The sequence below is a fragment of the Aulostomus chinensis genome, chromosome 3, assembly GCF_037954235.1.
Source record: "Aulostomus chinensis isolate RoL2024-O1b breed Wild chromosome 3, RoL_Achi_v1.0, whole genome shotgun sequence".
NCBI classification, from domain to species: Eukaryota; Metazoa; Chordata; class Actinopteri; order Syngnathiformes; family Aulostomidae; genus Aulostomus; species Aulostomus chinensis.
Genome location: NC_141322.1, coordinates 32,293,835 through 32,305,222, shown reverse-complemented (window position 1 = coordinate 32,305,222; position 11,388 = coordinate 32,293,835). Strand labels below are relative to the sequence as shown.

Here is an 11,388-nt window from a genome sequence, read left to right as displayed (position 1 = left end):
GTTTTAAAACAAGACAATTCTGTTTTCCATGATTTCTCTCGATTTCACGTCATGACGTAAACTGACGTTGCGTCCTCGCTGACCCCGCCTTCTAGGAGGAAAGCGCACATTCCTATTGTCCAAGATGGCGGCGTCGGTGCGGGTCCTCCGATGCTGACATGTTTTTAAATGTTTTTATCCTCATATTTCGACATTTATGCGAGTGTTGGGGGTCGGGGCGTAGCGGTGCGGTGCCGGGGCGGTGGTCTGCCTCGTTTCGTGTGGTTACTCCCGGGAATCTCCTCGGATTCCTGTTGCAGGCGACAGAAAGTTTGAGCTCCATCATCGTCGGATCATGAAGCGGCAGGCCGGGAGGGAGGCGAGCCCGTCCAGGGCCGCCGCCAAGCGGATACGCGAGCGAGAGCGTGAGAGCGCCCGGAGAGAGGAGCCGCCGCCGCCGCAGCCGCTGGCGCTGCTGCTGGCGGAGAGCCGCGGCTACCACCGCCGGAGCCGCAGCAGGGAGCGGGAGAAGCCGCGTCTGCGGGAGGAGCGAGCGGCCGCCCTGGAGCTCCACCACAGACACGAGCTCAGCCTCCTTGGCCGCCCGCCGCTGCGCACCGCGGCCGCCGAGCTGCCGGCGGCCCGGCCGGGCACGCTGGAGTACAAGACGCTGCTCATCAGCAACCTGGGCCTGCAGGTGTGTGACGAGGACGTGGAGGACGCGCTCTTCCACGAGTTCAAAAAGTTCGGGGATGTCAGTGTCAAGCTGTCTCACACCCCGGAACTGGGCCGGATCGCCTATGTGAACTTTCGGCACCCGGAGGATGCCAAGGAGGCCCGGCACGCCAAATCGTCCAGGCTTGTTTTGGGTGATCGGCAGCTTAAAATTGAACCAATGTACGTCAGGAGGCGGAGCGTGACGCCCCCTGACGTGAGTTATTTGCCTCTGCACGCCCCATACCCGTACAGACAGCGCTCTCTGTCCCCGCCCGGGCCCGGGGTCAGCAACCTCCGGGACCTGAGGGCCCGGCACTATGCTCTGGAGACCCTGGGCCTGAGCAGAGAGCGGGAGAGGCTCCTGGACTATTATGGGATGCTGGATGAGAGGGGCCGCCCGTACGGCTTTCCTGCCATGCCAGTAGTGGAGGATTTGAAGCCCGAGGATGATCAGAGGGCCACCAGTAACCTTTTTATTGGGAATTTGGATGGTAATGTCACAGAAGCAGAGCTGAGGCGCGGCTTCGACAAGTACGGCATCATCGAGGACGTTGTGATCAAGCGTCCAGCACGAGGACAGGGGGGGGCGTACGCTTTTGTCAAGTTTCAGAACCTGGACATGGCCCACCGCGCCAAGGTGGCTATGCAAGGCCGGCTGATTGGGGGCAACCCCATCAAAATAGGTTATGGCAAAGCCAACCCCACCACACGGCTCTGGGTGGGCGGACTGGGGCCTGGAAACTCCCTTGCGGCGCTTGCACGGGAGTTTGACCGCTTTGGAAGCATAAGGAATATCGATTATGTCAAGGGGGACAACTATGCGTACATCCAGTACGAAAGTCTGGATGCCGCCCAGGCCGCCTGTGGGCAGATGAGAGGGTTCCCTTTAGGGGGTCCTGAGCGGCGCCTGAGGGTGGACTTTGCCAAAGTGGAAGAGAGCCCCTCCCGATCGTTTCCTCCCGGCTACCAGCAGCCTGTCCAACTCCTGTCTCACTATGACCTCCTGGGGGACGCCTACAGTCGCCATCGTAGCCTGGAGCGGGAGCTGAGAGGCGCCAGGGACCGCACGTCCCCCCCCTCCCACAGCCTCTCCTCCCAGAGGGAGCGGGCCCTGCTGGAGAGGGACTTCCCCACCAGCCCCACACGGAGCCTGGAGAGGAGAGTCGGCGTCGTGGAGGCTTTTGGGAGGAGCAGCAGAGGAGCGCGAAGCCGCAGCAGGAGCCGGGAGCGCTGGCTGAGGGAGGAGCGGCGTACCAGGAGGAGGAGCCGGAGTCTGTCTGCTGAGCGGCAGACAGACGAGAGGGAGCGAGAGAAGGAGAGAGGGCGATCGCGGGTGCGGGGACAGGGAGGGACCGTGTCTCCAGACGCCAGTCCTGACCTCGCCCGAGTTCGAGCCCCCGACTCCACCACGGAGCCCAGAGACCACTCACCTGACAGTGGTGTGGGGGGGCGCCACTCTGCCATGAAGGAAGAAGATCCGCCATCGAGCCGCCATCATAGTAAGAGGTCGTCCAGTGAGCATCTCAACAACCATCACCACAGAAACAGCGAGGGCATCGCTGCCGTCTCCCCTGCTGCTCACACTCTCACACCTCCCTCTCCAAGCTCGCTGTCAGAGTTCGCCCAGGCAACTCTCACCAGAACGTGGCACGGGTTCTTTGCTCTGAAGAACAGCAGCTTCCCCACTGAACTCTACCTGCTGGAGGGCGGAGCCTCGTTCTTCAGCAGCGTGATGCGTGATGGCCTGAAGCTGCTGAGTCAGAACGAGCCCAGCCAGCTGAAGATCGCCCAGCGGCTCCGCATGGACCAAACGCGGCTGGATGAGGTGGCACGGCGCATAAAACTTGGCCGGCCCGACGGGTTCGCCATACTGCTGGCCCTGCAGGGCCCCATTGACCGGCAGGCCCCGCCCCCTGAACCGGGGCTGCAGGTGCGGCTGCTCCGCCACCTGGTCACCTACCTGCGTAACAAAGAAGCGGCAGGCGTTGTAAGCCTACCCGCTGCTAAAGAGGGGGGGCCAGGGGCGATGCTGTACGCCTTCCCCCCTGGAGAGTTCTCACAACAGTTCCTGCAGGCCGCCAAGAGGACGGTGGGTAATCTAGACGAGGAGCACATGGTCATCGTGATCGTCAATGACACCACCTGACCTCACGTGCTCCAGCTCGCCAGCTCACAGTACTTCCATGTTTTTGAACTGTTTGATTATAGAAGTGAACGTACACTACGTCAGCTGCTCGCCACACGGGGCTGCTACCTCCAGGTGATTAGCTCCTCCCACATCAATCTGACGTCTTTTTCTTATGACAGTGAGAAAGTCCAGGTTGAGAACTCGGGTTGCTAGAAATCCCTGGAACATGTCACAGAGAAATCCTCAGCTGTCAAAACAACGCCGTCTTTCCTCGACGGGTCGGCAGGTTGATGTGGGCGTGTCTAATCAGCTGACCCCTTCTTCTGTTAGTCAAGTTTTTATTGAAGTATAAAATGTCTGGCACCTCAAAGAAAGGTTTTCAACAGTCCTGACGAGCTCAGAGTTCACAGTAAATTCTCCAGGTGGTGAAGGTGGTGCTTCAGCAGTTTGGGGCTGAGACCTGAAACTTGTTCAGTCAAACATGGATGTGACACGAGGGGGTGTTTGATTCTCAAGAAACATCTCCCTGGGGTGGGCGGAGACAAGTGGAGCACCTCTCCTCAGAAACTGTTTCTACTCAACAGGAAGTAGGATGTGTCTTGACTGGTCAACAGGAAGTAGGATGTGTCTTGACTGGTCAACAGGAAGTAGGATGTGTCTTGACTGGTCAAGTAACAACATTTGAAGAAGTCTTGAATGTTTGAAAAACGCGCCATTCTGACTGCAGTTACCGGTTCAGTTCATTTGGCCACCAGTGGATCTCTTGTGTCCATGTCAGGCTTCCATAGATTCCAATCTTGAGTTGTGATCTGGCGTTTCAGCTTCACGAGGATCTCGCCCATTCATTTGAGGGCCGTCGGAAAGTTGAGCGGGTGATGGTCGTCTATGTTTGTACGGCTTCTCCTGTCTGCTGATTTGATGCTGCTAATCAGCTGGAAAGGTTGAAGCGGCGTTCTCTGCGGCGTCCAGCGTCAGACTGCTGAAGCCCAAGTGAACTCCCCAACACGTCAGTACTGTTTGAAGGTCGAACACAAACTGAACCGCCTCCTGAGCCGAATCTTAAACACTAAACTGGGCGGCATCTTTGTTTTGAGGTGTGATTGTACTGTGGCTGAAGGGGGCGGAGACAGTGGTGATGTGGCCAGTAGAGCCGCCCCCCAAACGACTGTATATTTGACGTAGTTTGTGTTTTTATTGATGGAATCATTCCAGGTAGAAAAGGTGCATTCGCTCCGTCATTGCATGCTGGAAAGAAAAAGTCATCTGTAGATTAAAGTGCGGTGGAGTCACGTGACTCAGGTGGGAGTCCATCTGGTCGGCTCTGCTCCGTCTCCTCACGTCTGACTCCCAATGACCTTCAGCTTTTATATCAGATGAATCTGTTGATCCGACGACGGCCGCAGCAACACTCGTCTTCATCGGTCCGCCGCCTGTAAACTGTGTCCTGTTTGGTCTTTCTAAAGTTCCCGTCGCGTCTTTGGAAGGTGTTTGACCAGCAGCCAATCAGCCAGCACATCTACGGGCGCCGGCCCCAATGACCGGAAATGGACAGCACAGTACGGAGGCTCGACAGGGACAAAAAAAATGGAGGGTTGTTTGTGTTGTCTTGAGAAAGATTATACAGAAATAACGACGCTGAATTCTACAGGAGTTCAAATGTTGCGAATAATGCCGAGGGACACGGGAGCCCGTCGGCCGCACCTGTGTGGCTCCACTGGGCCTCCGTACATTTGGAACTGAACAAAGGAAATATTTCAGAATATTTGTCATGTTTCAACACTATAAATCAGCTAAAAGGTAAAAGTGCATTAATTATTAGCATTTAACTCATAAAAGGTTTTGAATGCGCCTGTGCTGTTGGAGGAGTTTGATGCCTGGATGTTGCCGCGGCGACGCTTGTGTGTTTCCCCGGAGCTCAGGTGCGTCCTGAACACCGCAGGTGTGACTCTTCACGTCTTTCCTCGGCGCTGCTCGAGCTGTTTCCACGCAGTCGGTCTGAAAGTTTCTGGATCTCCAACGAAAGAAAAGTGAAAAGAATTCAACTTTGAAAAAGCAACACTACTTTTTTAAATGAACTTGTGTGACCAGCTGAGGGGACACGCAGTGACCTGTCCAGCTTTGTGCTGGTACCAACAGCAATTCACACACACACACACACACACACACACACACTAGGGGTGGAAACGAAATCATGACGACAATCTGGTTTGTACTCAGATTCTCTGCTTTGGTGTTCTGTATTGATAAAAGAAATGTATTAAACATTTTATTCTCTTTCTAAGATTCCGTTTTTCTGTGGTTTGTCACGTCCTCTGGTCCGGGGAGATCTGCGGTCTGCTGGATCTGAGCGGTGATTGGCTCTGCTGAGTGAGTTCACGCTGGTTCAAACGTCTCTCCTGTGGTCAGACCTCACCTTCCTGATCCGTGTACAACTTAGCAGCTACGTTCTTTTGTTTGCAGTGTTTTCATGGGCCAGTTTAGAGTTCTTCCCAGCAGCACACAGGTGAGTCAGTCTCTCAGAACCCGAGGAGATGGAACAGGTTCCTTTGTTGCTGAGGACCAACTCATCACTCAGTCTGTCACCGACAGATTTAATGGTGAGGGACTGGCGTCTTGTTTGGATGATGTCAGGTGTTTAGAGAGAAAGATCAGCCGATGAAGCTCCTTCACTGGCCCAGGACCCATTTGTGCTCCCACCACAGAGAGAATGGGGCCACACGGTCTAGACCACCTCTGGATCTGGTTTCCTGATGGGATCTTAATGGCAGGTGTGCTGGGGCCAGAGGTGGACCCACCAGCTGGGTGACGTGAAGCGTTTGAGTTCACGTGCACGTGCGTGGACCGAGCTGCTGATGTGAGCTGCGTAACGAGCAGGTGTGGGGCTCCACTCACGCAGAGGCGTCTCACCTCTGCTCACCTGACATCCTGCTGTCGCCTCGCTGGTGGAAAGATTGAAATAAACACATTTAATGAGAGTCTTGCCAATATTTTATTTTGGGAAGGTGTTCTTGGCTAAGAGAATGTAAATGCAGCAGGTGGTGGTTCGATGACATCATGACTGACAGGCTGGGGTACAGATGACCTTCAGTTCAGCAGGTTTGAGACCAGCTCAGGCACCGAGGGCCTCGTGTCGCTAGTTTGTATGACGTATGGAGAACCGTAGCCTCCCATCCAGGCGGGGGTGGTGGTGGCTCCTTGACTGACATGAATGAAGGAAGGAGATTTCTATCTACTGATTCACGAAAGAAACGTGTTGGTTTGTCTGTGAGCGCCACTCATTGAGCTGCGATCTGCCAGAGACAACAAAGAAGACCCTGGTCAGGAAACCGCTACATGCTACATGAAGATGAAAAACTCAAGTTCTTTTACTGATGAGGATGTTCATCACTGCATTGTCAGCAGCAGACCCATCAGGAAATTAATCCTGCATCCCTCCAGGTCACATGATCAGCATCAGGTCACACAGTTTGTCTCCACATGTCAGTGAGGGACACTGAGCGGAGCAGAGCCAGCAGCCTGCCTGCTGTGGGGCTCCACGCGTCCTTCACGCTGCCTCTGCTGGCAGACTCTCTTTCCTCCAACTGTCCCTCAAGCACAACCTTACGTTCTGGGAATCTTCAGGTAGCTCTGGTCTTGGTCCATCATGTCAGCCCTCAGACTCTCTGCCACATTCAGGTCCCGGAGTTGAGAGCACTGGTGAGGGTCCCCCGCCGTGCTCGCCATCCTCCAGCTCCACCAGTCCCTGAAGGTACTTGATGTAGCTGATGGCAGCCCGCAACGTCTCAACCTTGCTGAGCCTCTTGTCGGTGTTCTGACCGGGCAGGTGGTCCCTCAGCTTGGCGTAACCCTGGTTCACGCATTTCACCCTCTGCCGTTCCCGCTCGTTGCGTTTCTGGATGAATGCCGGCTCGAAAGGACACTCGTACATGCCGAAGTGTCCATGGTGATGGAAGGCTGGCAGGTAGGGCAGCAGACTGGGGCCCCGCAGTGGGCCTGTATAAAAGTCCATGCTGGGAGGGTGAAGGAGGAAGGGGATTCTGCTGGGCTGAGCGTCTACGTGCGGGAGCTGGGAGACGCTCCTGCCTTCCTCACAGGGACCAGCAGATGGAGACAGATTGAACCAGCAGACGCCGCCGGTGCTTGACTGACGCTGATCTATGAAGGGTGGAGAGCAAGAACTCATCACGCAGGTGAGATGTCCCACAGCCAGCGTCTCATCGCCCTGCAGGGGGAAGCAAAGGCAAGAAACAAGTCAGTTTGGTAAACTCCGCCTTCCCGCAATATTTCTGTACCTATCAACAATTGCATCTAGTCATGTGATCCCCAACATAACCCACTGGTAAGACGCATGATCCATAACTGAAGTGGGTTTTCTGTTGCATGTTGATGTCTTACTAGAACAGCGGTTCTCCAACTGAGGTGTTTGTACCAGGCTGCTGCTTCACTTCTGTCATGGTAACTGGACAGTTTCAGTTTTCCTGCAGACGTTTCACCTCTAATCCAAAAGACTTCTTCAGTTCTATCCCATGGACGTGACCCCCTGCAGTCGTCCAAGTCCACCAGCAGGTGACTGGCAGGATTCAGAACAGAATTTAAAATTCTTCTTCTACCATCAAAGTCCTCAACAACCAGGCTCCTTCATCCCTGACAGAGCTCCTAGTCCCCTATGATCCAGCTAGAACCCTTCACTCCCAGGATGCAGGGTTCCTGCTGGTTCCTTGGGTTCTAACAGTAGAATGGAGCCTGAGCCTTCAGCTATCAGGCTCCCCTCCTGTAGAACCGTCTCCCAGTTCCAGTCCAGGACCCAGACCCCCTCTCTAGGTTTAAGAGCAGACTTAAGACCTCCTTGTTGATCAGGCTTATAGTCAGGACTGCTTAGGCTGGCCCTTAGATCTGCTGCTATAGGCTCAGACTGCTGGGATCTCCCATGATGCACTGGGCTTCTCTGTCCTCCTCCTGTCCTCATATGTGTTCCTAACTCCTCTTCTTCTCCCCTCATCCCAGATCCTGGTGCTCCTCCATTCTCTGCCTTTGTCCATCCGTCTCTCCTCCTTTCTCTCCCTCTTTATCTCTGTCCCTCTCTCTCCTTCTGTCTCTCTGTCTTCCTCCATTCTCTCTTTGTCTCTGTCCATCAGTCTCTCCTCCTTTCTCTCCCTCTTTATCTCTGTCCCTCTCTCTTCTTCTGTCTCTCTGTGTTCCTCCATTCTCTGTCTTTGTCTCTGTCCATCAGTCTCTCCTCCTTTCTCTCCCTCTTTATCTCTGTCCCTCTTTCCTTCTGTCTCTCTGTCTTCCTCCATTCTCTGTCTTTGTCTCTGTCCATCAGTCTCTCCTCCTTTCTCTCCCTCTTTATCTCTGTCCCTCTCTTTCCTTCTGTCTCTCTGTCTTCCTCCATTCTCTGTCTTTGTCTCTTTCAGTCAGTCTCTCCTCCTTTCTCTCTCTCTTTATCTCTGTCCCTCTTTCCTTCTGTCTCTCTGTCTTCCTCCATTCTCTGTCTTTGTCTCTGTCCATCAGTCTCTCCTCCTTTCTCTCTCTCTTTATCTCTGTCCCTCTCTCTCCTTCTGTCTCTCTGTCTTCCTCCATTCTCTTTGTCTCTGTCCATCAGTCTCTCCTCCTTTCTCTCCCTCTTTATCTCTGTCCCTCTCTCTTCTTCTGTCTTCCTCCATTCTCTGTCTTTGTCTCTGTCGATCAGTCTCTCCTCCTTTCTCTCCCTCTTTATCTCTGTCCCTCTCTCTCCTTTTGTCTCTCTGTCTTCCTCCATTCTCTGTCTTTGTCTCTGTCCATCAGTCTCTCCTCCTTTCTCTCTCTTTCTCTCTGTCCCTCTCTTTCCTTCTGTCTCTCTGTCTTCCTCCATTCTCTGTCTTTGTCTCTGTCCATCCGTCTCTCCTCCTTTCTCTCTCTCTTTATCTCTGTCCCTCTCTCTCCTTCTGTCTCTCCGTCTTCCTCCATTCTCTGTCTTTGTCTCTGTCCATCAGTCTCTCCTCCTTTCTCTCCCTCTTTATCTCTGTCCCTCTCTTTCCTTCTGTCTCTCTGTCTTCCTCCATTCTCTGTCTTTGTCTCTTTCAGTCAGTCTCTCCTCCTTTCTCTCTCTCTTTATCTCTGTCCCTCTTTCCTTCTGTCTCTCTGTCTTCCTCCATTCTCTGTCTTTGTCTCTGTCCATCAGTCTCTCCTCCTTTCTCTCTCTCTTTATCTCTGTCCCTCTCTCTCCTTCTGTCTCTCTGTCTTCCTCCATTCTCTTTGTCTCTGTCCATCAGTCTCTCCTCCTTTCTCTCCCTCTTTATCTCTGTCCCTCTCTCTTCTTCTGTCTTCCTCCATTCTCTGTCTTTGTCTCTGTCCATCAGTCTCTCCTCCTTTCTCTCCCTCTTTATCTCTGTCCCTCTCTCTCCTTTTGTCTCTCTGTCTTCCTCCATTCTCTGTCTTTGTCTCTGTCCATCAGTCTCTCCTCCTTTCTCTCTCTTTCTCTCTGTCCCTCTCTTTCCTTCTGTCTCTCTGTCTTCCTCCATTCTCTGTCTTTGTCTCTGTCCATCCGTCTCTCCTCCTTTCTCTCTCTCTTTCTCTCTGTCCCTCTCTTTCCTTCTGTCTCTCTGTCTTCCTCCATTCTCTGTCTTTGTCTCTGTCCATCCGTCTCTCCTCCTTTCTCTCTCTCTTTATCTCTGTCCCTCTCTCTCCTTCTGTCTCTCCGTCTTCCTCCATTCTCTGTCTTTGTCTCTGTCCATCAGTCTCTCCTCCTGTCTCTCTCTTTCCCTCTCTTTCCTTCTGTCTCTCTGTCTTCCTCCATTCTCTGTCTTTGTCTCTGTCCTGCTCTCCTGCTCTCTCTCCGTCCCCACTGATCCTGGATCTGCTCCACCTTCCTGCTGGTAAAGGAAGGTTCTGGTGGCTGCTGTTGCAGGATGTGCTGCTGATGGAGAATTGTTGGGTGGAGGTTCATTGAAGGAGGGAGGTGCTGGACCTGCTCTACTTGGACAGAGTCAGGACAGAACTTTGGTTGGGGTTTGGTGACACACTAATAAACCTGACTTGATGAGCAGGATCTCATAAACTGTGAGGCTTTTAAGTGCCAGACTGGTGTGGCAGAGATGGGGTTCAGATGATGATGGGCGGGGGGTCTGGGGATGACAGAGGAGCTCGAGTGATGATGTTGTCAAGGAAACCACAGAGAGGGGAGATGCATTAAGGAACATGAATGTCATATTTGTGGAGTCTGTAGCTGAGAGGGAGGAGCTAGATGACGAACAGGAGGGGCCCAAGTACTGCATGAAGCTTCTTTAGTCAATTAATGTCATACATTTTACTTTTATTTTTCTAAACAAATAACTCACTAGTAACAGTTTTCAGGGCTCATGCTAGAACCTCACCAGTTCGAGATTTTATGCCAGGAACAAAAAGAGAACAGAATAAAATGAAGGAGATGAAACCGTCCAGAGTGAGCAAGAGGAACGTCCAACCAGGAGCGCCACAGAAGCTGTTCGTGGAATGTTCATCCCAGAGATTAAAGCTGACATTCCAGTTTAGAAAATAAAGGTAGACTTGGTTCCATGCAGCTCAGTGAACAAGCTTGTTTTGTCTTCGATGGGTTTCATGGACGCTCGCAGGTTCATGTCAGAACAACGAGCGGAAAACACATCATGACATCACACAGTAGGTTTCACCCTATCGTCACCAGCAGACCGACATGCAACAGGAAATGTGGAAAAATGTGAAACTACCTTTCTTCTGTAGGAACAGGAAGACCACGAGACCTGTCAGTGCCGTCTCTGATCAACACGGTGGAGCCAGCATGGCGCCTGTCTGACCTCAGCGGTGAATCCAGGCAGAGCTGCAGTCGTCCAGCAGTGTCATTGTCCCCAGTGAGGCTGCACCTTCAGACCCGCTGCTGCCGCCGCCACTGCTACATTTCCTCCTCCAGGTTGCTCTCTGACTGAGGCTGGAGGATGAAAAGTCAGGGGCTTACCTGCTTATACTTGCAGAGGCTCCGCCCCTCCAGGTGTGTGGTGGTGCATCCAGAGCAACAAGCGTCTGCTGAAAGAAGCTGACACAGGAATATTATGTTCTTTATGAGATGCTTTCATGTTTGTGATCGTTGATTAGCCACATTAACAGGAGCCCCCGTGCTGCCTGTCTTTGGTGTTCCACGGTACCACTGGGATGTTCCGTCTTAGAAGTCCACAAACATCAAAGAGCCTCCACAGACAGAAATGAATGTTTGCAGTTTCCTCTTCCTAAATCCTCTCCTTGCAGATGAAAGGTTCAGCAACACACACCCTTCCTGTCTGCCTCCCATCACCCAACACATGCTGATGACTGTTTACACACACACTCACACACACACACCCCAAACCTGTCTCTTCACTTGAAACATTCTTCTGGTTCTTAAGACTGTCAGGTCACATGAGGACTGAGGTTGTTTCATGGGTTCAATGTCCATCCAGTTTCTTCCACCCATGTCTTTGTGCCAGTCATTGACTGTGTGTGTGTCCATGTGAGGGGTTGCTCCCAGTAGCAAAGATTTTATCAATGAGAACAACAGCCACTACTTTCTGGGTGAGTCTCCATGTTCTCCCTGTTCC

At 52.9% G+C, this 11,388-nt stretch overlaps 2 protein-coding genes across 4 annotated transcripts; one reads left to right on the top strand and one right to left on the bottom strand.

Moving 5' to 3' along the window:
- Window positions 1–113: 113 nt before the first annotated feature.
- On the top strand, window positions 114–5,787 carry rbm15b (RNA binding motif protein 15B). 3 transcript variants are annotated; one of them, XR_015112213.1, is made up of 4 exons: window positions 114–2,785; window positions 5,107–5,191; window positions 5,285–5,327; window positions 5,414–5,787. XR_015112213.1 is itself a non-coding variant. In XM_086200458.1 (3 exons), the coding sequence occupies exons 1-2, from the start codon at window positions 335–337 to the stop codon at window positions 5,176–5,178; spliced, it is 2,523 nt and encodes an 840-aa protein (XP_086056584.1). In that variant the 5' UTR covers window positions 114–334; the 3' UTR covers window positions 5,179–5,191; window positions 5,285–5,380. The 3 variants fall into 3 exon arrangements, 2 of the variants coding, with proteins under 2 accessions (XP_086056584.1, XP_086056585.1); XM_086200458.1 differs by lacking the exon at window positions 5,414–5,787 and having other exon boundaries at window positions 5,285–5,380; XM_086200459.1 differs by lacking the exons at window positions 5,107–5,191; window positions 5,285–5,327; window positions 5,414–5,787 and having other exon boundaries at window positions 114–5,105.
- LOC147268681 (achaete-scute homolog 5-like) lies at window positions 5,587–10,615 on the bottom strand. The gene is made up of 2 exons (XM_086200460.1): window positions 10,528–10,615; window positions 5,587–7,046 (listed from the first exon to the last, which is right to left on the bottom strand). The coding sequence occupies exon 2, from the start codon at window positions 7,005–7,007 to the stop codon at window positions 6,471–6,473; it is 537 nt and encodes a 178-aa protein (XP_086056586.1). The 5' UTR covers window positions 7,008–7,046; window positions 10,528–10,615; the 3' UTR covers window positions 5,587–6,470.
- Window positions 10,616–11,388: the final 773 nt, after the last annotated feature.

What these genes read in the sequence shown, in the direction of transcription:
- rbm15b (XM_086200458.1), top strand. Translation starts at nt 335, where the DNA reads ATGAAGCGGCAGGCCGGGAGGGAGGCGAGCCCGTCCAGGGCCGCCGCC. An exon ending in TGCAGGCCGCCAAGAGGACG is followed by an intron (nt 2,786 to 5,106) that starts GTGGGTAATCTA and finishes TCTCTTTCTAAG; the next exon opens with ATTCCGTTTTTCTGTGGTTT.
- LOC147268681 (XM_086200460.1), bottom strand. Translation starts at nt 7,007, where the DNA reads ATGAGTTCTTGCTCTCCACCCTTCATAGATCAGCGTCAGTCAAGCACC.